This window comes from Aythya fuligula, chromosome 18 (assembly GCF_009819795.1).
Source record: "Aythya fuligula isolate bAytFul2 chromosome 18, bAytFul2.pri, whole genome shotgun sequence".
Taxonomy (NCBI): Eukaryota; Metazoa; Chordata; class Aves; order Anseriformes; family Anatidae; genus Aythya; species Aythya fuligula.
The window spans coordinates 740,756-767,171 of record NC_045576.1 but is presented as its reverse complement, the minus strand read 5'-3'; the positions used below and the strand labels follow the sequence as shown (position 1 = coordinate 767,171).

Here is a 26,416-nt window from a genome sequence, read left to right as displayed (position 1 = left end):
GCTCAAATACTGAGGTAGAACATGTTTTTCAGTTCTCCCTCCCACCCTTATCATCACTTGCAAGTGTATTTGGCTGCCAAAATTTGTCTATTTTACATCCTTTGGTATAAAATGGATCCCTCCTGTCCTCTGGGTGCACCAAGTTTAAAATATTAAGCCATATGAATTGGTTCAAATCTGCCTTACTGCTACCTCCCTCCTCCACTCTATGCAGTTCAACTTCCAAAAACATCTTGGAAGAAGACCAATGCAGTTAAGGTAGTTACCAAGAGGTAAAAACACTAGGATTAAAGGAAGGCAGGAAGCTAATTAGGTCCAATATGGTGCTCTTCTAATTCATTAGGTTATTGTAAACCAGCATGCCAGTTTCTATCTGGCCTTAGACACTGACGTGGCATCAACACCCAGCACAAGCTTGCAAGCAGACCTCTCTCCAGGTGCGAGCAACTGCCTTTGGCTTAGATTAGTTCAGGGGGCGTGGGATTTAGGATAAACATACACCCAGTGTATCTGCAGACATGCAGAGTTTGACAACGGGTGGAGCGAAGCCAGCAGGCTGGCTGCCTGCCTCCAGGAAGGTGGTTTCCTCCCTCCTGCCACCTCCAGCAGCGCAGTCCTACCCGTCCTGGAAAAACTCTGCCACTTCAGGCCACTTTGACCTGTCCCCCACAGCTGGGACAAGGCAGATGGCTACAAGGTGATCATTCAGAGGGCTGTTAGAGGTGCCTATAGGTTTCCAAAAGCACAGTCACAAGGAGCATGAACACCCAGAGGTGCTAACATTGGAGCAAGTTCCCACTTCCACCCCGACCAGTGCTCCAGAAGCTTGGAACAGAAATATTGTGCTCCCTGCAGCACACATCCATTCAAGAGGCTGCCATACGTCGTGCCACCTACAGAATCAGTTTTCCAAGCCTCTTATGTACAGTTTGCAGAACAAACCCACCTAGCAACACTCAGCAAGAGCTTAACAATGGAGGTAACCTGTCCAGCAACTCAGCTATGGTATAAGGATGTGGGACTAGGATATAAAACAGGGCACAGAGTCACAGCAAAAATTACTTTGCCTTCTTCAGACAAAGAGTAAAAACTAGAGGGTATTGAGGCTGCACACATCCTTCCTGCAACTCTGTCCCTGAAGAATAAGATGTAATGCATCTTCCTCACAATTTCATGCCTTCTGGACAAGTACTTAACCCCCGGGCACCCTTAGAATAGGTTAGAGCACCTTCTTTCCGATAGTTTTAATATCAAACATTTTGATATTAAAACTATTTTGCTTCCATAAACATGTGGGGTCAGTTGCCTACTGAAAGGCTTGAGCCTCACAGATTTTTTTTTCAGATGCCCATCATCACCAAAGAGTAGCAAGTGTATACAGGGGGACAACTAGGTACATGCTGGCTATCCTACTGTTAAAGCCTAGAAGCGACACCATATTCAAATTATCTGCAAGTTGAACTGCAGAAGCGCAGGCGAACTGAACTGTCTCACTTGGGATTTACCACGAGTTAACTATCACACGTTAATTAATCCAGCTATAGTAATACATCTTTCTAATAGGGGAAAAAAAAAAAAAAATCAGAGATCAACAGCCACTGCATTTACCCACTGCTCATACGTTTCTTCTGCAATCAAACAAGCCTGCAACACTAAAACAAAACCTAAATATGTAGATGAGAAAAGGTCTTCACAGGGAACACCAGCAGACTCAACTAAGACGGTGCAGGATTCACACTGGCTAACTGCAATTGCACAGAGCAGACTCCTTAGGTTGCAACCACACAGCCAACACCTATCACCAGAAACCGACCAAAATGATAGTAAAAAATCCTGCCCAAAAATGCAGTAACTAGTGAGCCAGTTTACTTCAAAATGCAAATTGTCCTAAACTTGGTATCTTCACAGGGACTGGGTTTCTCTCTGTACAAGAGAGAACCAAACCACAAAAGATCAAGTTCAACACAGGAATTTCTGATATGTTTGTTCACCTCTCATTAAGCAGGAGGCCAGGCTGTGTGATGATAATAATCCATCCTGACCAGAATATCCATGGAAGAACCCACGTCCCCAGAGACTAGGTGACAGCCCCACAGTCACCACAGAAAGGTTCAACTGGCAAAGTCAGCTAAGTTTTCTTCATGCTGCCATTGCAGCACAGCAATTCCTACCTCCCCACAAGGGATGCTGTAGCCTCAGCACACAGACAGATGCACAACAAAAATATACATATCTAGGGAGGCATTTATCTTCAGTGAATACAATGCAGTGCATTTTAAATAAGATGCATCACATCGGGGAATATAACCAGCACCTTTTGAAAGCTAGACCTGATCAGTGTACTCAGACGTTTGAGAGGGTGTGTGTTGGGTCTGCCATAAGCAGAACATCCATCCAGAGATCAGAGACTTTTGTACCTTCTTAATAATCATCACTTCAGTTAAACTTGGACTGACATCTGCTGCTGGTTCCTGTCCCACAGGGCAGAGGACGACACAAACACCCCAAGCAGTTTTTCTCATGCAGTTTTTCCTTCCAGCCTCCACTGGCTGTAGAAGATATTCCTCACTTTGAGAAGCGAGCCTCCACATTCTTTAAACTCACGTAAGATTTTATCAAATCTAAACCCAGTAGAAGATTGCTGACTTCAAAGGTAGCAATCACATCCTAACTATATGATGTTAACAAGGTGTTTGTGTTTGTCTGATACATGCATAACTTGATGTGGTTACACAAGACTCCCATAATTAATGTTTCACTTCATGCACATATGTCTATGAATAATTCTAATTTTGGGGACCCCTTCTTGGTAAAATAAAGATTGGAAAGTTTTCTGGCAGTTTGCCTTTTTTTTTCCTCTTTCTCACAGCACTCTTCTTTCTCCCACTGGATGGTGTTTTTTGTTTGTTTTGTTTTGTTTTGCTAGAAAGGCAATGATGTGGTTTCCGATTCTGTCAGCTCCATCAAGTCAGCATGAAATATCAGAAAAAACTCCTAGCATCTGATGAGACTTAACTAGTATTTTCAGGCCACTCCTTTATGAGGAAAACAGATATATTAAGAATGTTGGTTTACAAGTAAATTGAAATAGAAAGCTGAAATGCCATAACATTTGCTTATACATACAGTACTACATACACACGTGTACACTAAGACAAGCACAAAGGAGAAGTACGGCATGTCAGCCATATCCTAGCAGAGCTACAGTACGGGAATGAACTAGCAGGTTCAAATAAACTGAAGTTTTTTGCTCACCAGACAAGTACCTTACCTTCTATATAAATGCAAACATGTCAAAGTCAATGTATACACACCAACCTGACAAATCTGCAAACGTCAGTTTGCAACAGCAGTGTACGTCAACACACAATGGCTCTATAATTCCACTGTGGGCAAGAATAATTGCAGTCAGCTTCTCGTTTTATTCAGTGAGTTAAAGATACATTTCACTCTGCCAACAACAGGTTAATAATACACAGTGAAAGATAATGTATACTTTAACAATGTGTACTTTGTCACCTATTGAGGACAAGGATTAATTCCACCCCCCACTTTTTCATCTTGTTCTCTTCTATTTTCCCTGTTTTCTTATACATGTACATGTATGTTTCATCTGTTTCACTTATGTTGGCTTTTCAAACATTGCTTCTTACCTAACCTGATGCTCACTTTCTGCTCTTTACTTCCCAACTGCCTTCTTGTTCCCCAAATTCCATTCTTTGAGGTTCCCTAAGAAAATTCCTGTGTTTACTGGCACTTGTTTTCCTTACTCTCACCCTATGCCCTTACTTTCTTATGCCCCTCTGTGCAGAAAGGGAAGTCCACCCACCAGCCCTTTGCCTGCCTGCTGCTCTTCACAGACACAGCCCCCAGGACAGGTCTCTCGTTTCTGCTGCGCTGCTGCCAGTAACCACTCTGCTTACAGACCTGTGGGCCCACTCCCTGCTGGCGCAGCTTTGACTTCAGGACTGAGGCCACTCACACTGTGCCCTGGCAGGTCCAATACCTCAGCACAGAGGCTCTGAGGTTGCATTTCCCTCCTCCTGATGAACAAGGAAAAGGGCTGCTCAGGTCACTCCTTGCACTCACCAAGGCAGCAGCATTTAGAGGAGGAAGATGCAGGGACGATGGCATCTCTTACTAAATTCCCCTAACAAGAAGCATTCTGGTCGCAGTGGTACCCACAAATGGTTTCAGTAATACTTTTCACCATGCTGTCTGAAGAAATTCTAGTTACCTCAAAGACACAGCACAGGTCACACACCAACAGCAAGTTCATCCAACAACAGTGACTGGCAAAGTTCAACTCTGCAATCACCAATTCTGTTGCATGCTAAATATGAATGACAGGTGACCTACTGAAACGCCTCCTGGAAGCTCTTTTCTGTCAGGTAAAGAAAGGTACAGGGCAGAGCTTCCTCATACTTGTGCAGAAACTTATCTCCCAACTCTGATACTGCACTGAATGGCATCCACAGGTGACAGCAGGAGTCTAGTCTCTCAGGCAACAACCCCTCTGCTATCTCCCTGTCCAGGATTCTTCCTACATATTCACACAGGAGACTGTCTAACCAGATACCACAGTTCTCCAATTCTTGCTAAAACCCAAAAGGTTATAGCTGGGGTGCGGGCAGGGGAGTAAAAGGGGCAAAGGATGGGACAGAGAAACAGATGTGAAGGGAACTGAGAATCCCAAATTCCCAGCCCATCCAATGTCTGAACTGTTTGTGTACACTCTGAAAAGATATAAACAGTATGTATGCTTGGTTTTAGAAAGACACCAGAGTATTACAAGCAGTAAGTGCTTGGAAAAGTCCTGGTTAGCCTCCAGGGTCCTTGGAAGCTGAATGCAAGAGCCAAATATACAACAGCCAGTTACAAGTGTTTTCTAACTCTTGCTTGGAGGTATGATGACTGACTCCTCAGCTCCCAATTAGAATTAAAATTCTCTCTATGCCTTTGAATTAATTAAATTTCATACACTAATTCTTCAAAGGATAGTTTTCTACATAACGTCAGCAGTAAAGATTGTTACTAATTCTGTCAATTTCAACAGAAATGCAAAATTCCTCAAATTACTGTTTTTGTTTTTAAAATCACTGTCTTTGGTTTTTAAAATCACTCTCAAAGTTCAATATCTTACTTCCCACGGAACCTGTTTTGTCCAAAAAACAGCCAGAACAAAAGGAAAGAAAAGGAAAAAAAAAAAAAAAGGAAAAAAGAAAAGAAAGGAAAATAAAATAACGAAGTAACACCTATTTTCAATACTTAAAATTTTTAAGTATTCCTTTTTAAGGATTTTTTTAAGCCTTCCTTTGTCTCTTATCTGCCAACTATGCATTGAACACAGCACTACCAACCACATGTGCCAGGAACCTGCCTTTGGGAACGAATGAAGCTCCCAGGTGCCTGGGCAAGAAAGGCTAATGCAGTCAGCCGGGAGAAGACATGAGAACGAAGCTGGAAATGTAGAACACTAAGGGTGGAAAGATTTGAAGCAATCCTTTACATGACTGCAAGGCTTGTGGGCCATCACAGCACAATAAGCCTGGTGTGAGTACAGTGATACTGAGTCCAAGAGATACCAGGCTATCTAAAGAAGCTTTACACAGAAATTCCATAGGATATTGATACAAAACAAAATGAAACTGGGTGGTCTGCAAAGACTTTCTGACGCCCCGGATCTGTTTGCCCAGCTCCAGATATCAACATGACAGGCCTCAATTTCCAGGACAACTTCACCCTTGCATTACCACCACCTGGCCCACTACTCATCCCTAGGCCCTGCTATCCTACATGACAGCAGAGACCCCTTACAGAAGAGACCAGCCCTCAGATCACACAGAAAATCCCCTGCAAAAGGCTTAGAACCACAGGCCAACTTTCACATCCTCTCAGCACAACCTCCAGAAGCAGTCGCTATCCCGGAGAGCAGGTCCATGGCTCCTTCATGGACAGCACAAGCATCGGCTGAGACCATAGCCAGTCCCACCCACCCCACAACCACTTGATCCCATTACCGCCTTCAGAGTAGCAGTTGCACTAGCTGAGTTAAAGAACGCTTCTAGCTGAAAATTAACTCAACAAAACTCATTTTTTACTATAATTACTCCTTGTAGCTTAATGACTTCCCTGCTACACCTCATCATACTATTTAAGACAATTAGACCAACACCGATGCAGTCCTACTTCTCTCCCCACCCAGCAACACATTCCTGTGCCTTCCTTGCACCAGTGCTCACGCAACCCCATGCCGAGCAAACACTTGGCATCCAAACTAGAAAAATCTTGCTGCTTTTCTTCTGACAGATTCGTTTTGCAACAGCTCGGCTTGCAGAGATGTCGGTGTCAACAGAGAACCAGTGCTGGTGAGAGGAGGGTGGTGGGATGCCCACTGGACCTGCCCCGGGTGTGACGAAGCCCACAGAGGTAGCCCTTCCTGCCCCATACGTCTCCCCCGTTTTCCTACAGGTGGTTGCACAGCCACACAGTGATCCTGGTGGAGGACTGTCCTCACGGGAAGGTTTTCTGCCAAGTTCAGGGAATTCCCTTTACGACCACTGCAACAGCAACATGTTCACCTCTGCCAGGAGGTTTTCCAGAGCCACCTAGGATCCTACATTGAGCTACTCCCAGGACACCTCAACACACATCTGTTACCTTAAGAACAACAACGAAAAAAGCTATTTATGTAACACCAGATTTTACTGCAAACACCTGCATATCATCAAACTGGCCATTGTCTTCCTGAATTCCTGTTTAAATAGACACTTGCAAGAAACTACACAAGAAACAAATTGCCCTTCCTCCCCCCCTGGAGAAAGGATGCAGGTATTTCTATGTCATTGCCAACTCACACTGCAACACCGGTTCTTATGTCACGGTACGAAACCAAGCTTGCAACCCTGAAGATGCATAGAATTCAGGGAAATGATTCATGAATATGAAGAATATGGGTCACGTGGGAAAATAAAAGGGGTAACACAAAGTTTTAACTGCACTGCAACATGGCTATTTCTGGTCTCATTATAATTGTTTTTACATATCGTGCCTTTAGTTGAGTTCTTGAGCCATGCACTTCATTTAAGAGGTTTGGAACTACGGTTCTTGAAAGGTATCATAAACGTGTATAGTATCACCTTCCTAGGGCCCAACAGGTACCAGCTCCTTAGTTTAGCAAACACAAGACCTTCACACAGTGGAAGCTGCAAACAGTGAAAATTTGCTGTCTAGTTCCACGTACACCAAACTCTGCAGTTTGTGTAATCAATTCTCCACCCAAACAGGTTCCCTGTCAGCCTCTAAGTAGTCTCTCCCGACAGGACAGAACAGATAGTAGCAAAGCGTGAAATTTTTTTAGCCGAGAGCTCCCATACTTCTCCTGTCAACACAGAGATTGACCTTTCCCTTCTTCTTTCTTCAAAAAAAAAAAAAAAAAAAAAAATTAAACGTTCCCAAAACAGGACAAACAGCTTCCTTAGCATTACCATTCCTGTATTAAGTTAAAAAAAAAAAAACCAACACTGTGTGGCCTCAGAGTAACACAGTCTAAAATGCTGCTTAAGAAGAGAGTGTTTTTCAGTGGTGTAACCTTAAAGAAAAAACTCCAAAGGTATTCGCTGTGGCTTTTCTGAAAAATAAATATCCACTGTTTTTGCAAGAATACTCAACCATCAGCAAGTGCAGATGGGAAGCCTGGCAGCATTACCCTAGTATAACACTCTAAATTTCCATCAGAATAAAACAACAACAAAAATTTAACCACAAGCTCGCCATTAAACTGTTTTTACTTAAACATCTGTCTCGAGAAAAACACATGAACAGACATAAAGGAACAAGAAATGCCAAGCACCAGAACCGTTCAGCGAGCAACGCTGAGGAGTCCAGCGGGAGTCGGGTCAGAGCCATCCTCCCATGGCCACCAAGAGCCCGGCTACCGCAGCAGTACATGGGCAGCAGTGTTTGCCAAAACGTTACCCTGGCTGCCCCCTGGCCACCCCCCGCCCCGGGGCTCTACCCCGGCTCGTTAACACCAACAACGCCGCACTCCCGGGGAAAAGAGCAGCGCGTTAGACGTAACTGGCACGGCGCTGCCGAGCTAGGCCCGCCACCAAAAACTTGCATTTGGGCAGAGGCTGCTGCGCGCCCCCCCCTCCCCGCAGGTCACCGGCCAGGGTAGAGGCACGGGCAGGGAGGGCACAAAACGGAGCGGGCCGAAGAAATACCGGAGCTAAAGCCCCCGGCTTTTGTCTCGCTCCTGCCTGCCCCCGGCCACCTCCCCGGCCCCGCTCCCCCCCGAGGGGCCGCCGCCTCCTGGGGCCGCGCAGGCCGAGGTCGAGCCCCGCTTCCCGGCCCCGCCGCGGCGGGCACGGCGCCGCCCTCCGCCGAGCCTCCGGCTGCGGCCTGGCGACACGCGGCACCCGCGGGGCTGCAGCGGGGGGCGGCCCGGAGCGCGGCCGCGCAGAGCCCCCGGGGCAGCCCGGCGGGCGGGAGGGCTGCGCCGGGGCGGCGGCGGGCACCAGCCCCAAGATAGCGTCGAGGGGGCGGCGCGGCTCCGGGCCGGGCACGGCCGCACCCCCGGCCGGCTCGGGAGCGGGTTCCCAGCGCCGCTGCCGCGGGGTCCCGGCCCGCCCGGCCGGACCCCGGGAATCGCAGCCCGCCCGCGCCCCGGGGGGCGGAACCCGCTCGCCCCATACCGACTGGGGCAGCGCCGAGCCGGGAGGGAGCGGCGGGGCCGCCGCCCCCGGCTCCCCCCCCGCGCCCCCGGGCCCGGCGCTGCTCGCCGAGGTCGCGAGGCCCGCAGGCGGGGCCGCGCCGCGCCACCGGGGGCAGCGGGGCCGCGGCGAGGCCTAGAGCGGGGCGCGCTGCCCGGCCCGGAAGCGGCGGCCGGGCCGCGGCCTAGCACGGGGCTGCTTATCCTGCTTACCCTGCATGCTGCTGACGGCCGCGTGTGCCGGCGGGCCGCCGGGGCCCGGCCCGCTCCCGCCGCCCGAGCCGGAGCCGCTGCTGGGGCTGGGAGTCGCCATTGTGTGCGCCAGAGACGGAGCGGCGCGGAGGCTGCAATGCAGCAGGGACCCTCCCAGGCAGGACACCTAGAGCCCCGACGCCGTATAGCAGGCGCCGGAGCCTCCCCGTCCGCCGTCCGCCCCCGGGCTGGGGCTCCCGCTTAACCCCTCCCAGGCGGGGCACTCGCAGCGGCCGCCCAGGCTCTGCGCTGCGGGCTCGGGCGGCTGCCGGGGCCAGGGTGCCCTGCGGCTGCCTCCGCCTGCGGGGCCGGGGTCTGCCGCCCCCGGCCCGTTCCCCGCGGCCGGGCCCTCCGCTCGCCGCCGCCGCCGGGCCCTTGCTCCGCACGGCCGGGGGGCGCTCGGCGATGCCTCCTGGACGCCCCCCTTCTGCGCCCCGCTCTGCCTTCCGCCCCCCGCGTGTGGCAGCGCCCGGCCTGCGGTGTGGGTCTCCAGGAGGCCCCTGCCCCATCTCCAGCATCCCTGCTCTGCATCCCTTCTGCTTTCTCTGGCAGTGAAGCATTGCCCACTCCCTTTGCCGTAAGCCCCTTTGGGGCCACTGTGTTTTTTTCAGGAGCCCTGTGCCGTGCTGTGGTCCCAACATGATGGCACGTCCCACTGTTTGACCGCAATGGCCTCCTTGACCAGGGGTGCCCAAATGTCGTATTTCCCCAGCCTCCCATCTTCCTGCCTCAATGAGGCCCCCTGAGGGATGGCAGTTTGTCCAACCAATTTGATCACATTTCTCATCTTCACCCATGAATAGCGCTTGCACAAGCAGCTACTTGCAAACTTGTCTTTTCATTTCTTACCTGAAACATCTTCCCTAACCACTGCAGAGTGTAACTTCCTCCTGTGTTTTCCAGAATAGCCAGGGCATCAACCCCTTTTACCACCGCCATTATCATCATCATCATTTTATTTCCTCCATTAGGTACTGTTTGTTCCAGCACATTGCCTCTACCTGGTTTCTGATCCTACCTCTAGCTCCAGCAAACTTACAGCCTTAGGGACAGCATATGACAGGGACTAGAGGAGTGAAATGGGTCTAAAGGGATGTGGACTCTCTTTCTAGCACACCACATATTGTGGAGGATACTCTTCACCTACAACAGTCCTTGTGTCCTTATTAGTATCACAGAAATAATTCCGACCTCCTTTATAAATTGAGATCCACTGATGAAAGAGCTGGTTCTGACCACCTCCTATTTCTGCTCCGTCCTCCGTCTGCTGCAAGGACAGCAGTCTGCTTCCTCCTCGCCACAGATACCACTTCTCTTCACCTGGGCAAATGCTTGAGTGCACTCCTCACGCACTCAGGTCCAAATCCAAGTGACCTATTTGCTGGGTTTGATCTTAGGCTGCAACCCTTTGCCGTCCTACCTGGCAGCTGCTTCCTCTGAAGCCATCACTCGCTCTTTCAAAGCTGCATGTACAGTCTGTCCCCTCCACTGCTTTGGAGGGATAGGAGTGGGAAGCACTCACACCCAGAGCTGCCCACAGGAACTGGTCTTCCTAAACACAGATTGCTTGGGTACAGCTGGTGGCAATGGTCAGTCATGGCCTTCAGCCAAATTTGCAACAGAGGTCACAGACCCCACTGCATACAGCAGCACAAACACTCACCTCCAGGGGAAGGTGTGCCCTTATCCTCTTCTCCATTATTCTCAGAGGGAACACCTTGCCCCTGGCAGAGTAGTATCCCAGCCCTATACCTCTGCCTACCCAATGTCAGGGAACACCTAGGACAACTAGGGAGGAGTTGCAGGAGTTGAGCTTAATGCAGCGTGAGGGCAATGGCCTCAGCAGCAAGGGCCCAGACCTCGGCAAGGCAAGCAGGGCAGGTCCTGTGACGGTAACCGGATTCAGCCAAGACACCAGACTACCAGGCAAGACTACCATGACGAGGCAGATTTAAGGATAAACTGGGAAGTCAATTTCACAGATCAAGGTCTGGCTCAGTGAGGACAAGGGAAGGCATGGACATGGCAGCAATGCAGCTGCAACATGGATCAGGTGGGGCCCAAAGTAAAAACCTTGGCTAAAAGAAACACAGAATCACAGAATCATCTAGGTTGGAAGACACCTCCAAGATCACCTAGTCCAACCTCTGGCCTAACACTAACCGGTCCTCCACTAAACCATATCACTAAGGTCTACATCTAAACGTGTTTTGAAGACTTCCAGGGATGGTGACTCCACCACTTCCCTGGGCAGCCCATTCCAATGCCTAACAACCCTCTCAGTAAAGAAGTTCTTCCTCATATCCAATCTAAACCTCCCCTGATGCAACTTTAGCCCATTCTCCGTTGTCCTGTCACCAGGCACATGGGAGAATAGACCAACCCACACCTCACTACAGCCTCCTTTAAGGTACCTGTAGAGCGTGATAAGGTCACCCCTGAGCCTCCTCTTCTCCAGGCTGAACAACCCCCCAGATACCTCAGCCGCTCCTCATAAGCCATTCTCTAGACCCCTCACCAGCTTTGTAGCCCTTCTCTGGACTCGCTCGAGCACCTCCATGTCCTTCTTGTAGCAAGGGGCCCAAAACTGAACACAGAACTCGAGGTGCAGCCTCACCAGAGCCGAGTACAGGGGGACGATCACTTCCCTAGCCCTGCTGGTCACACTGTTTCTTATGCAAGCCAGGTTGCCGTTGGCCTTCTTGGCCACCTGAGCACACTGCTGGCTCATATTCAGCCGACTATCAACCATCACTCCCAGGTCCTTCTCTGCCAGGCAGCTCTCCAACCACTCATCTCCCAGTCTGTAGCTCTGCTTGGGGTTATTGCGCCCCAGGTGCAGGACCCGGCACTTGGCCTTGTTAAACTTCATGCAGTTGACCTCAGCCCATCGGTGCAGCCTATCCAGATCCTCCTGTAGAGCTTTCCTACCCTCAAGCAGATCGACACATACACCTAACTTGGTGTCATCTGCAAACTTACTGAGGGTGCACTCGATCCTCTCATCCAGATCATCGATAAAGATATTAAAGAGGACTGGCCCCAGTACTGAGCCCTGGGGGACACCACTAGTGACTGGCCTCCAACTGGATTTGACTCCATTCACCACAACTGTTTGGGCCCGGCTACCCAGCCAGTTTTTAACCCAACAAAGTGTTGAGTTAACAGCACCTCAAGCAGTGAGCACAAAGGATGCAGAAAAGGTCTCTCCACTCTACTGTGAACCCCTTCAAATGCAAGCCCATGGGGACCCAGGCTGTGACTGTGCACAACCTGTAAGACTCTGAGCAAGGGATGTCGTGTGGGAGTGGGGTAGGTGTTGCTGCCTGAACATGAGCCAGAAGCCAGGCCTTGCTCTGATAAAAGAAAAGCGGTTGCTATATCAATTTCCTCTTCTGGTCTTTTTTAATTGTGACTCACTGAAAATAAACATTGTGAAGCACTTTAAAATAACCTTTAATTATCCCTCAAGCATTTCTACTGCACAGTTTAGCCAAGGCACTGTGATTCTGCCCATTTTGCTTTCCCAAAGTCTTTTACCCATGAGCCCAGAGAGCTTTTCTTTCAGCCTTCCCTCCAATAGTCCAAGCCATGAGCAGCCAGTTTCTTGAGGAGAATGCTGTGAGAAGCAGTGTCAAAAGCCTTACTGAAATCAAGGTAGACCACATCGACAGCCTTTCCCTCATCCACGAAGCGCATCAGTTTGTCATAGAAGGAGATCAGGTTTGTCAAGCAGGATCAGCCTTTCATAAACCCATGCTGACTGGCCCTGATCGCCTGGTTGCCCTGCAAGTGCCAGATGATGACACTCAAGATAATCTGCTCCACGAGCTTCCCTGGCACTTTCCTGGGAAAAAGAGAAGACCCCCACCAGAGGCTTCTTTCAGCATTGTTTCAAAAAGCTCTAAGGCCAGATGATATTTCTTAAACAGCTTGCTTTTGTCACCGGAGTAGCCTTAAATGCAGAGTTACATGCTTAAGAGGGGCATATGCAGTCCAGCCCCTGGTGCTGAGACATCTTCCCCTAATTGCACTACCTTTCTTTCTCTTTCCCCTCCTGCTTAACTTTTCTCTTCTGCCCTATCTAAGAGTTCAAGACCAAAGCTGACATCTTACAAGCCACAATAAAGAAACATAGTGCCTACTGGCAAACACCGTCAGAAGCTGACACCTGGCTTCCATCTCTACTTCATGCCACCTGCATGTGGTACAGTTAGGTAAAATCATACTGTTTATTTTATTTTGCCCTGCAGATTTGAGAGGATCAACAGTACCTGTCCTGACAGATGTTTGGGATACCTGTTCTTAAAGACCTCCAGTGATGGAGATTGCGCCACCCACAGCAATCTGTTCTGGCATGCTACTGTCCCAACACAACATTATCTGAAAGCCTAACTTAAGCTTTTTTTGTCTGAGCTGAAATCCCTTATATCCCTTCCTGTTCTCTACAGCCATGCAAGACAAGTAATTCCCTTCTTTGAAATGACCTCTTAGGCACATATTTCCCTTCCCTTCATTCAGGCTTTCTCTACATACTGCACCAACCCAATTCTTTCAGCCTTTCTTCATGTTTTCTGTGCCTCCCAGCATCCTCACTGCCCTCCTTTGACTTTCTACTGTTGATTCACCTTTTTTTTTTTTTTTTTTTTTCAAATATAGTGTCCCTAGCTAGACACATTACTCCAGCTACTCCAGCTTATCCTGCTTATACACTTCAGGGTAGCATTTGCGTTTTCCATTAGTGGTGTAGATTGTGGGACAAAAACACCAAAAATCCTGTTTTGAAAAGACTCTGTGGGAATAGAAATGTTGTTTTTGCAGAGTTACATTGTTTAGAAGGAGGGAATGTGGTACTGAGATATGCTTACAGTGATAAGAAAAGTTTAGCAGGCGACCTTGTAAAATGCAGACAATCAGACTCCTTAGGACAATTAGGTGAAAATCACGGTGTCAAGTCAAGTCAGATAAGTGAAGAAACATTACCACTTCAAACAGTAAAAATGTCAAAAGAAATTTGAAATTTAACAGGCTGGCGACTGAAGGCCATGCATTGTTTGTGAAGCATCAGATAGATTGTGAATCTGGATTACCCACTCAGTGGGGAAACAGGGGAGGGTCCTGCCATCAAAAGGTATATAAACTGTGTTTTGGAACTAGTAGATGCGCTCTCTCCTGCTTGTGGGGCGCCCGCCATTGCAATCGCGAATAAATTACTACTTCACTGAGATCCTCGCCTGAGCCTAAGTTATTGGCTACGGAGTGTTTCTCACAACCCTAACTCAAGAGAAGAGCAAGGTCTTGGGGGACATAAACAGAGCACTGAATCCAGCCTGAGGCCTGCACCTGTCCCACACCAGGAGGCCCACTGTGCCCACTGTGCCCAGCAACGGGGGAAGGTGACTGACAGGGTCAGGACTGGTGTAATGATGCAATTGGAGGTGTTTGTGCAGTGTTTTGCTGCAAACTGTATATAAGCTGTGCCAAATTTTAATGGTTACCTCTCCTTTCCCTAATGGAGGAGCAATCTCATGATCACAATTAAACTTTATTGAAACCTTTGTAAATCTGCCCTTGGGTCCTGTTTCCTCCTCAGCAATGAAACGTCCCAAGTGAGCTTTGTGACAAGTGACATCTCTGGTGCAGGTTCTTGGGCAGCAACATGGCTCTTCCAGTATCACAGCTTGGTTGTTGGGTCCATCCCTCCAGCACTCTCCTCTGAAAACTTCTGTCCTTTAGATATGGGGTTCCCTAACTGAAGATTAGCTGAAGTTTCTGCCAAGCAGACTCCAGAGAGGCATAAGGATGTTTCATCTGATAAGAATGTTTCATCTAATACTGAGGAACGAATTTTCAATTAGCTCAAATTATATTCAAGGATACTAAATGCTCTTGGCCTCCCTCTTATGGGAGGAAGAAGTATTACTGGAGGCTCCCTTCAGGCAGAGATAAGTCTCTTCTGCCTGTGGAGGTGGGGGGAGTTCTAGTAGCTTGTCATTGTAGCTAAAGCTTTAAAGTGAACAAGCCTCAATTTATTTTTTGCAGTAAATACACAAACCACTAGAAATCCGTTACATTTCTAAAATACAAACTACACCACGATTGCTTTTGAATTAGACCAGCAAAGAATAAAACAGATTGAGATGAAACAGTTTGCAAGTTGATCCGCTCTTCCCTACCCTATCAAGAGAAGGATCTTTTGCCTTCTGTTGCTCATGTCACTGAACTTTGCTAGCTTACAGGGACACCCCCATGCAGACCCTTCCAAGTGCTCAGGAGATGCTGCTATCTGCCAGCTCAGCAGCCCCTTCCCTCTCTGCCCCCCTTTCTTCTTGATGGTCTCGCCCATGGCAGTGAGGCAGCACAGCTGAGCTGATCTCAGACCTCACTGTTACTTGATAAGGAGACAGAGGTCTTGGCCTACCCCAGCCCACTCCATGCACCATCCTGACTCTGCCTGGCTGGCTGTTTCTCTGCCCTCCACCCTGTCTCCCTGCCTTTCTCTCACAGCTGCTCTCCAGAAGCCACTGTCTCCCCTCTGCACTCAAGCCCAGCAGCTACAAAACGGCAAGCAGCAGTTCTCCACGTGGCTCAGCCATGGCCCATCAATCAGGTGGGCTATAAAGGTTGTGGGAATATAAATATTGTTTTTGAAGAGTTACATTGTTTAGAAGGAAGGAATATGGCAGACGACCTTGTAAAATGCAGACAACCAGACTCCTTAGGACAATTAGGTGAAAATCACGGTGTTAAGTCAAGTCAGATAAGTGAAGAAACATTACCACTTCAAACAGTAAAAATGGCAAAAGGAAATTGAAATTTAACAGGCCGGCGACTGAAGGCCATGCATTGTCTGTGAAGCATCAGATAGATTGTGAACCTGGATTACCTGCTCAGTGGGGAAACAGGGGAGGGTCCTGTCATCAAAAGGTATATAAACTGTGTTTTAGAACTAGTAGATGCGCTCTCTCCTGCTTGTGGAGCGCCCGCCACTGCAATCGCGAATAAATTACTACTTCACTGAGATCCTCGCCTGAGCCTAAGTTATTGGCTATGGAGTGTTTCTCACAAGGTGTGTGCAGTAACTTGTAACAGGACAAAGGAAACAGTCAGAGTTCATCACAGCTGAGATTTCTTTTTGCAAGACCAGCTAATATTGTTGGAGGAAATGGACAGAAATTCACACCTTTTTTTCCCACCTAAAAAGAGCTGGTGTGCCTGAAAACCATCTCTACCATTATTTTTCTATCACATAAATTGCTCTAACAAAAGACATACTCTGTCTTATATTAATCTCTCTTATTCTTACTAACACCACTATCATTTCTTACCCAGCTAAAAGGCCTTGACATTTCTGTTTTCTAGCCTGATACACCTTCTCTCCTTTAGGTGAGGGGAATGGACTGAAGATCTGGAGGCAGAGGTTGCACCACAAAGAAAATCATGACCACATGCCTTCTGGTGAAGTCCCGTGTCCTTAAAAAGATGAACCAGTCATACAGTGTAGTTCCTGGTGCCTCACCAAAGGAATGCAGCTACCTGGGGACCTACTGAAAAATTGCAAGGACATTTTGCCTGTTGCTCTTGCAAATCCACACTTCAAGCTGGGTTTGGTAAGAGGAGAACAAAATATACGTATCCTGTTGGATTGTAGTCCTCCAGCTTTTCTAAGCATTGGTACTCCTTTCCCAGAATGCTTAATAGGAAAGTTTTACTCTTAAGGGCACCGGTAGAGAGCAGTTTAATTTTTTCTGAGCTTCAGGATGGGAGTGTGAATCAATTTAAATATCTAGAGGGATTAAGTTATATTGGACATGGCCCGCTGTTATGCCTGCAGCCGCCAGCAATTGTTTAATATACAGAATAACACAATTATAATGAGCCATAAAGCCTACTCAGTGGAGCTGTAACAATGGCAGCCATTTACAAAGAGGGCTCTTACTTCTCTGACATTCTCCACAGTAATTTCATTTCTCATAACCCGCTCAAGGGAAGAGATGGTTACAAATAACAGGACAAGGTGAACATTAATCCCCTCCACAAATGTATTCATGTGTCTTCCACATAACAGTTCAGTGAGAACTAATTCTGTGTGGGGCTGAATGCTGCTACTGAAACCAGTGGGAGAAATAATCTGGCAGATACTCAGCTTTGGTAGATGGACACAGCAGATATATTTCGTAAGAACCCCCTTTCATTTTGTAAATAATTGTCATTTTGGGTGATAAATGATCAGGAAATGATGAGGAAGTACTGTTTTTCTGAGTATATCCCTTTTGTTGTCCAGACAATACAAAAAGACTGTATGTCTTCTTAAATATAAAATGAATCCTAGACTATAGGGTCGTTACAAAAATAGTGATTTAAATCCCAATCTCCTGGCTGGGAAAAAAAAAAAAAAAAAAAAAAAGCCTCCTTTTATCCCTGATTTGCTATTCCTCTCGTATACCCGTGGTTCTTCAAGATCATCAAACTTCCAATCTGTGATACCTAGAACTGTCTCCGTTCATGGCTTTTGGGAAAGACAAGATGCCTGTGAGAAGCTCACTGGGAATGACATCCTTCTCTTCTGTGATGCCAGCTGTCAGCAGGCTTAGCTATTTCTACAGTAGCCAAAATAAAATAAAATAAAATAAAAATAAATCCTGTTTCAGATACCTGCCACCAAGATTAATATACGTGAATCTTTCTTCCCAGTAGGCTCTGCAGGCAAACACAGACATGGCTGTGGCTGAGCCAGAGATGGGCATAGCTACAGCGTAGCTCAGGCAGGGACCGCAGGGCCGCAGGGCCCCTCTTGAAGGATTTATGCTTTTGCATAGCTACTTAGAAGTCTTACTGTATAGGTTTTTCATGTTTATTTCATGGGGCTAAGATCTAATTTTCTTCCATATACGAGTTTTTCAGAAACATGGCCATGATGGTGTGAAGGAATGTCTGAACATCTCTAGCCCAACATGTCACTTGAAGCAGGATTATCACCAACAGCAGATCAGGGGAGCAAGCCTCAGAAACCTCCAAAGCCAGAGATTGCACAGCCTGTCTGGCGACCTGTGGCAGGCTGCACGACCCTCCTGGTGAGGACAGAGGTCAAAACCTTCCAAGCCCAACCATTTGTGCCCCCTGCCCTTTGGTGTATCATCTGACTCTAGCGAGCAGAGAACGCCCCCGCACCTCTCCTCTGGCCGTCCCCTTAGGGCGGCCGCAGCCAGCCCAGCGGGCGGGCCCGGGGCGGTGAACGCGCGGCTTCAGCGGCCGTCCGTCTGCAGGCGGTAGGCGGAGGCTGACGCCGGCCATGGCGGGCGATAGCTTGGCGAGGCGGCTGTGGCAGCTTTGCAACCTGCTTATGGCCACCTTCTTCGGGCTGGCGGCTGCCGTGCAGGTGAGGGCAGTAGGCGAGGGACTGGGGCTGCCCTAGGCCTCGGTGGGCCCGGGCACTGGTGCGACCTGAGGCAGGCTGGGGCCCCCACACTCTGCTCCCCGCCCTGTCCCGCCTGCCGAGCCCGGCCCAGCCCAGCCCGCACAGAGGGTGCAGAGGCTCAGCCTGCGTTTCCTCGCTGCAGGTGAACGACCCCGACGCCGGGCTGTGGGTGGTGAGTAGGGGCTGGAGCGTGACGAAGGGTGGAAGGTAGGTGCTGTGCTCTGCGGGGCTGCCTGCTTGGGGTTGAGGCTCTGCCCCCAGCGTGCAGAGCACCAAACCTCTGATTCCCCCCTGCCTGGGCTCTAGGCCTCCTGACTTTGTCACCACCAGGTCTCCATCACCACCTGTGCTTGCCTTAGCTCACCTTCTGTCACCACTGACCTCAGCAGGGACCCTTGAGTCTCAGAAGAAACCTAAAGAAAATTTGCATCTCTCTGCCCACTCCTGTCATTCTCAGGCATGGGAACAGCCACCAGTGGCCTTGGATCAGTGTGAGCAGGGCTTTGAGCTGCAGGGGCCCGGGGGGTCTCTCTGTACATGTCAGGAGCCACTGGGTAGGTGGGGATTGTCCCTGTCTTCTCCATGTCCATGCACGGCCCTGTACATTCCTTGTGCAGATGAGCCCAGCTGATAGTGGTGGGGTTGGGATGTGGCAGCAGAGGCTGCTTCTGCTCCCACCCAGCACAGGCAGAGGTTATGGTGCAGGGGTATGTTTCTTACAGGGATTCTCCCTGGGGACCACACTGCAGCTCAGGGCTGGTGCAGCGGGCTGATTGGGCAGCAAGAGCTTAGGTAAGCCTGGAGCCAAGGCACAAGGACTGGTGCTCAGCTGACCGTCTCACAGCTGTGCTGTGCAAGGATTTCGGGTGGTGAGTAAGGAAGCGCTGGCTTGCTGCTGCACTCAGAAGAGCACTAGCAGTACCAGGGCATGCCAAAGGGACAGAGTTGTATGGCTGTTCTGTGCATCTGGCAAACTGCTGTAGAAAAGAAGTGCTGGTATGGGTGACTGCTTCTGTTTCCTTACCCTCAAAAATTTTGCTGTTGAGTATACTTGTGTTTCATTAACAGGTTATCTACTTGGTGCCAGCTGCTCTTACACTGCTTGTTGGCCTTAATCCCTCAGTAACAGGTATAGTATTGGTGTGTAAAACAGAATCTCTACTCAAATTTTGCCTCCAGAAAGTTTGTTTTCATTGAGTCACGGATTAAGATCAGGCTGCATGGAAACATGTCCTACTGCATTTTTTGAGGGCAGAAAGCTATGGTACCTGCTTCTACAAAAGTTGGTCTTTGCTTCAGTACTTGTAGTTGAACTTGCTGCAAGCAAACCCAGCAGGCCTGCATAAAGGCCTGCTTCTTCACTGCACCCTGGTTTAAGCAGTCATGGAATAAGTGGAGCACATAGAGTGCAAGTCTGGGAGCACGTTCTGAACCTGTCTCTGATGTTGACCCTAGCACATAGTCTAATCAACATGGGTTCCCTGTTCTAAAGCTGTGTTTTTGCTTATCTATCTCATATAAAAGAAATTAAGCTCAGCGCAATGCTTTGAAAGAGCTAAAGGTCTTGTTTAGTATCACGCATTAGCTGTAATACAGCTGCTCCAAAGAGTGGAAGGGCAGTGGTGGGGACTTGCAGTCCATGCCATGACTGACTTTCCAATATTGCATGCTGAGGGCTAACACCATATGATATGTTGAAAGAACTGGTCAGATCAGATTTGGTCCAGGACTACAGAAAATTCATTTTTGTGTGTTTTAATCCAGTGGAGATAATTTTAAAATGACCACTGTTGATATACAAAAAGTGACTGTGTTTTAGCTGGGTGAATACTTAATCTGGACAAACTAAAACCATACTTATACCAGAAAGGAAAATCCTCAAGAGTACATGTTATTGTCACAAACCACACTCTTACACTATCTCACCATTCTAGGTACCTTAGGCACACAAAGTGGCAGCATTCATAAAACCAAAACCCATCTGTAATGTTGAATATTTCAGAGGAGGTTTATTTGTATGGTAGGTGTAGCCTCAACATAATGGCATTTGGCTGGTCAAGAGAATCTGCAAATTAAACTTAACAAATTTGTTACTTGCACCATGATTTCTAAGAAATAAAGATTAAAATAGCACAATTGTTGTGTAATTTGACACTTATGTAAATTCGACAAGTGATATTTATCATTCATGTCCATGGAAGACTCCGATTCAGCCTCTGCAGAGATGCAGTAAGTTCAGTTTACTGTAGGATCAGTTACGAAGTTAGGTCATACCAAGTTCATGAATTTTGGCAGCCCATCATCTTTAATGCTTTCCTGCAGGTGTCAGTGACTAGGAAAGGCTACTTTTTACTTTGTGGTGTTTGCTGTTGACATTGTTGGGATCAGATGAAGCACTGCCTGTATCATTTGCTCACCTCTCTGCCATGAGCTCTTGGGGATGAACATGGTAAACCATAAAAATCTGTGGGTCCGTTCAGATTTTTCACATCTCTTTTTCTGTCTTTAAAACATCAGACCACCAGCCTATAGGCAGAGATGTCAATGTTTGTCGTGATCACTGGTGAAAGGTTAGATAGAGGCTTATCAGGGAATGTGAAGAACGGAGCTCCCTGCATTGTGGTGGTAGCTCACTGGTGCTGCTAAGGGTTGGGAATCACTCCCTGGAGCCTTGGATCCTCTGGGAACGTGGTTTGCACTCGAGAAGGGACATTCCTTTTGCTTAAGCAAACTTCCATTTGTAATCTGCTGTGTCATCTTCTGTGCATATTGAATGCTGGAGCCTGCTTTGTTTGCTAGGGTGATTAAGAAACTGTTTTCTTTGATGCACTGCTGCCAAGAGGTTGCATTCCTAGGAAAACAAGACCCAAGCCCACTAGCATACAATTCCAACAGCACTTTCTAGAAGGTTTCCCTGGTCATAAAGATGCTGGTATTAATTCTGTCTTCCTGCCTGAGATGTATGTGCTTGTTGCAGGTATCTGTTTTTCAGCAGCTCAGTTGTTTTTCAGTTCACTTCAAGCTATGCTGCAGTTCCTGCCAGCCTATTTTTTTTCCTCAGAAAATGCGGTTTGGAGAAGTCTCTGTGACCTTCATTCTGCTGGTTGTATTTTTGGAACCATTGCCTTGGCTTGTTCTTTGGTTGAGTACACTCAAGGCAACATTTTGCATGAAGAGGAAGGCAGGTATGTAGTGAATTTTCCCTGCACGAATTTAGTGCGCCAGGCCATCTTCTTCTGGTGGGTCACTTTGATAAGCTCAACTGAGCTGTTGCAATGATGGTGTCAGTCCAGGGGAATCAACCTAAGGAGAAAGGATCACAGAGTTACAAAACAACAAAAGAACTGAAAGGTGAATCCTACCCAACTGAGGTAGCAAGATATAATTGTGGGGGCAGTTCTGGCTTTTCAAAGACACAAAGGGAGACAGCCCGTACTTCATCTATTTTTTTTGGAGGAAAGTTGTATTTTTCACAAGCAAGCAGATGTTTGCATTATTTTCTGATCTTTTTTTTTTTTTTTTTTTTTTTTTTTTTTTTTAGAGAGTTATTTGGTCTGGTGATTATTACAATATGGATGAGTCTTTGTCGCAGTTCAGCAAAGTAAGTTTTTCTTAATCCACTTGAACGTTCATATTTAGTGACTTCTTGAAAACATGTAGGTGATTTTGGCTGCTTGTTTTTCTATTTCATATTACTGTCTAAACCTTTATCCTGAGTACAGTAGTATTTGGTGCTGTGGCGTGTAGGATCCTGCACAGGTAGAAGTCTGAAGGGGGATGGGGGGGTGGTGGAAAAGAAAGCTTAACAAAACATTTTTTCCTGATGTTTCTGCCATAGTGGGAGACATAATCCATTTTTGTGAAAGGACAGCATGCTCTTTCTGTGAAACAGGCTAGTGGACATGAGCTAATGAAACTGCCAGTGAAAGCTGCAAAACCATTTCTGCTCCCAGTTTACAGAACTTTCCAGTGGGGGTTTGTATACCATGGTCTGCTGTATCCTCCCAGTCCAGCAGGGATACAGGCAGAGCTTTCTCCTCTGGCCTCTTTGGAGAACTGTGCTACAGCAGTTTTACGAAAGTAATTCCTGTTGGGAGCGTGAAAAATCTCGATCTGCCAAACAGTGCTTTGTGCTGGCAAAATGTATACTGTGCTCTGGGCAGAGTGCTTTTTTTCACCTGGTTTATATAGTCTGAGAAAGTGGCAGAAAAACTTTCTGCTGGCACATGGTACATCTTCAATGAAGGGCTCTATGGGACTCTGCTGATGCAACTACAGTAGCTACGTTACAGCAGCCAAAGGCCCTCTGCTGTGTTTAGCCAACCACAGCACCGTGAGTGGTGGCAGTCAGATTTTAAATAGCACTGTTGCATTTGCTTCGTTTTAGGAATCCATTGGGTGGAATTCATCTGACTGCTGCAGTCTTGGTTGTTCTTTTCCCCTTTGTTTCATGGCTGTACATTTATGTAAACAAAGAAATGCGAGAATCTTGGCCAACACACTGTAAAACTGTGATTTGATCAGGTGGGAAAATGTACATAAATATTCTGACCTTAGTGCCTCTGCTTTTTGGTTCTTAATGAAAGGCTAGTATCAGTTTGATAGGACCCAGGAATGCCTTGCTGCTTCCGACAGTGTAGCTTAGTGTTTGTCAATGGGCACCAGAAATAAATGGAAGAACATCATCAAATCCGAGTGGAGAATTTTTCTATGGTAATTATTGTTCAACCTGCTTCCTTATGTTTTCAAAGCACTGTTGACCTAATGTGTGTTCCAATGTTAATTATTCAAAATATTCTGGCATCCCTGGTCCACGCTCTCCTCCCATGTTGTACTTTGGGAAAGCTACTGTTCAGTAACATAAGGGAAAAGATTCCCAATCCCTTTGTTTCAATGACTTTTTACAGCTGTAAAACTTCCAAGGTATCCACCTGGATTCACTGAGATTCTCTGAAAGATTAAGCAGTCTGTATTTCTGTTCCTACACTAAAATCTTATGTGTAAAATCAATATATCTAAATCAATGTTTTTATTATCTTTATTTGTGATTACTTTTTTGACAGAGTAGTAAATCCTGTTTTTCTAAAGCAAATCCAGTGAAAACTTCTTTATTTTCTGTGAGACGCATACTTGACTGCCACCAGCAGACATAGTCACTGTCACAACTTGCAGAATTTCTGGTCCTGGAAAGCAGAACCCATGCAGCAACCCAGAGACGGTAACCATGCTCCATCATCACTAATCCTGGAGAAGAAAGCACAGGTGAGTATGCTGGACACTAAAGCTGGCAGGGTGTGAGCCAGCATGGGTTCAGATGCAGCACAACACCATGCTTTAAGTCATCCCAAGTCAGGGCTTATTAGATTGATACAGCTGCAGGCTAACATGGCTGGGCACACGTAGATCCCAGCTGGTGTATTGTGTATCTGCAGCATTACATGATGCCATAGTCTTCCTGCTTTAATTTATGTTATTTTTATTTTTAAGCTTGGGACTCCCTGTGCTGTGTTCTGACATAGCATAGATGGTGTCCATTTTTCTTGAGCTTTTATTTTTTGAAAATTACTTGAGCTTTTTGAAGCAATGTTAAGACCACATCATTAGGCTACAGGGTGGACTTTTCTACTAGACTCAAGACAAAAAATGTAAACACTTCTACGCAGGTACAATTTTGCGTGCTTTAAATCTGACATATATAAATTAAAAAAACAAAACAAAACAAAAAACAAAATCAAAAACAAAACACCAGCCAACTAGTGAGTTGTGTTTTTTTTTTTTTTTTTTTTCCCCACAGTTAAGTAACAATCTGTTCAAGATTGGGTAGTTCAAGTCAACATTCTGCATTCAAGTATATTTATTTCAAACACAGTTACTGGCCTTCTCTATTCTCCAAGCAGAAACTAAGTCTGGTTTCTTACAGAAGTATAATTTTTAGAATTCTGTATCTGAGAAAAAAACGTAAGTTAAAGCTGTAAGGATCAGCTGTGTAGATCTTTCTACAAGCAAAGAATATGCTGGATCCTATACTTTTTAGTCTGACTATTTCCTGAAGAGCAATTTGTATATGTATGCTTACCATTTTTAGAAATACATAACTCTATCTGAAATTCTGCCCCTTCCCTTTAATACCATTTTATCATCATAGACATAAATAGTTCCAAAGGCATTGCTTTCCGGTGGAGTTTCAATAATCCCCTCCAAAGTCAGATGATGAACACCATGTGAGTCTAAACAATAGCCACCATCATGCAGGTGTCCTGCAAGAAAGCAGACGACGCACTGATGAGAGTGTATGACAGAAAGCGCATCTTCGTAATTCCAGGCTAAGCAAACTTTGTCTGAAGCATCTGGATGAATGGGCAGATGACCTGCAGATGAGAGGGAAAGAAGAGTTACATGAAGCACATAACAATTGTCAGTGCAGACCCCTCAATCTTTTGGGATTCTCTACAAAAGCAACAGAATCACTTTGGTTTACAGTCCAGGGAAAATCAGAGCATCTGTAGAGCTCTAGTATTTCATTTCTTTCAAATATTTTTCATTTTCTTTATGTAGCATCTAAATATCAGAATATTAAGTCTCCTCTCAGCAATTCTAAGTGATACTACAAGATCACTTCTGGTTTGTCAATCTAAATGAGTATGTTTAACATACCAAACTCTGCCTCCAGACAAGTTGCTTTCATTGGTGGGAAATTCAGACTTCTACCTGTACCCAGCAAGCTCACCTGAGTGTGAGACAGGGTAGCTGTTCTCCAAGTTCACAGGTTACATACGTACCTATGGTATTACGTGTTTTCCTCAGTTAACTTCCAACTGTTTTTGACTTATATCCTCCATATCCACCTACCCATAGCTACAACTTTTTCTTGGTTTTCATCAGAGAACTTGAGAACTTCATCGAACCAGTCCAGCTGGGTTTGGCTAAATCCTCCATTAAACTCTACAAACTGAGGTTCTTTGAGCCCTGCAATGAAGAAGAATGTTAGGCAAACGTGCATACACCCACTGTAACTTCCTTATTTACTTTTACTTATGTAAATCTACTAGAAATGGTTTATTCTTAGAGCTTCCTTTTTGTACATCTCAGATCAGAACTGCAGCCTCCTCGGACAGACGGGAGAAAACAGTTACTGTTGGGGTGGGGGTTTGCCATATTGCACGCACAACATTTCCACTTGTGTCCCTGCATGCTGTCGCGGCTGGGATGGCCTCCGCTCGACACGGCCGCAGCACCCGTGCCAACAGGTGCCTTCCGTGCCGGTGCCGCAGGACACGCGACACATCAACCCTTCTAAAAAGCCCCAGAGCGGCACAACAGCTCAGGGGGACGCGCCTGCATACGCCCAGAGCTCTGCCCGGCTCACTCCCTGTTGGAGCCCGGGGACAGGCGCCAGCCCCCCGAGCGCCGCCCCGGCGGGACCTGCCTGCCGGGCTGTTGAGGTTCTCGTTGGGGTTCCTCTCCCTCAGCCGCCGCAAGGACTCCCGGTGGCTGGGGCTGGCCGGGTCCCTGCCCAGCACGCTCAGGTCGTAGCCGTCGAGCAGGACGAAGCGGAGGCGCGGCGCCGGGCTGAAGTGGTAGGCATGGCAGTCCCCGGGAGGCCCGGCGGGCGGCCCGGCGGCGGGGGCGGGGGCGGGGCGGCTGTTGAGGCCGCTGCTCGCCAGGCGGTCCCGGCAGAAGTTGTAGAGCTCGTGGTTGCCCCAGGCGTGGTGCACCGGCACCGGCAGCCTCCGCAGCGCCGCCAGCACCCGCTCCAGAGCGCCCTCGGCCGCGCCGCGTCGCGCGTTGACGCCGTCGATGCAGTCGCCCAGCTGCACCACGAAGGCGAGCGGCGGCTGCTCGGCTGCCCACACCTCCACGGCGGCCCGCAGCAGGCGGAGGCTGTGCCGGTAGTACCGCCGCCGGCGCCCCCAGAAGTCGCAGCCGTCCTCCTCGTCTGCGTACTGGATGTCCGCGACCACCCCGAAGGAAACGAGCGGCGCCGCCTCCATCGCGGCTGCCGGCGCCGGAAGGGGAACGGGAAGGGGAGGGAC

The 26,416-nt window shown here is 47.7% G+C and overlaps 3 protein-coding genes across 6 annotated transcripts in view; 1 reads left to right on the top strand and 2 right to left on the bottom strand.

Annotated features, from left to right (window-relative positions):
- MAP2K4 (mitogen-activated protein kinase kinase 4) overlaps window positions 1-9,080 on the bottom strand; it is a 109,002-nt gene extending 99,922 nt beyond the window's left edge. For all 3 annotated transcript variants that reach the window (XM_032199606.1, XM_032199604.1, XM_032199605.1), the window contains exon 1: window positions 8,927-9,080. In XM_032199606.1, the coding sequence (XP_032055497.1) occupies window positions 8,927-9,026 (100 nt within the window). In that variant the 5' untranslated portion in view covers window positions 9,027-9,080. The remainder of the gene's footprint in view (window positions 1-8,926) is intronic.
- Window positions 9,081-18,233: 9,153 nt separating this feature from the next.
- On the top strand, window positions 18,234-25,448 carry TMEM220 (transmembrane protein 220). Of its 2 annotated transcripts, XM_032199411.1 has the most exons (7): window positions 18,234-18,344; window positions 18,526-18,555; window positions 19,452-19,512; window positions 21,445-21,568; window positions 21,925-21,984; window positions 22,771-23,645; window positions 24,178-25,448. In XM_032199411.1, exons 1-6 carry the CDS (start codon window positions 18,258-18,260, stop codon window positions 22,901-22,903), a joined length of 495 nt encoding a protein of 164 aa, XP_032055302.1. In that variant the 5' UTR covers window positions 18,234-18,257; the 3' UTR covers window positions 22,904-23,645; window positions 24,178-25,448. The 2 variants fall into 2 exon arrangements, with proteins under 2 accessions (XP_032055302.1, XP_032055303.1); XM_032199412.1 differs by lacking the exon at window positions 18,526-18,555.
- On the bottom strand, window positions 24,450-26,395 carry ADPRM (ADP-ribose/CDP-alcohol diphosphatase, manganese dependent; the record flags this gene model as incomplete). The annotated part of the gene is made up of 3 exons (XM_032199903.1): window positions 24,450-24,751; window positions 25,233-25,349; window positions 25,810-26,395. Coding segments are annotated over 3 exons (990 nt in total), but the record flags the coding sequence as incomplete, so codon positions are not given.
- Between the last annotated feature and the right edge of the window lie 21 nt (window positions 26,396-26,416).

What these genes read in the sequence shown, in the direction of transcription:
- TMEM220 (XM_032199411.1), top strand. Translation starts at nt 18,258, where the DNA reads ATGGCGGGCGATAGCTTGGCGAGGCGGCTGTGGCAGCTTTGCAACCTG. An exon ending in GGCTGGCGGCTGCCGTGCAG is followed by an intron (nt 18,345 to 18,525) that starts GTGAGGGCAGTA and finishes TCCTCGCTGCAG; the next exon opens with GTGAACGACCCCGACGCCGG. An exon ending in CCGACGCCGGGCTGTGGGTG is followed by an intron (nt 18,556 to 19,451) that starts GTGAGTAGGGGC and finishes TTTCATTAACAG; the next exon opens with GTTATCTACTTGGTGCCAGC.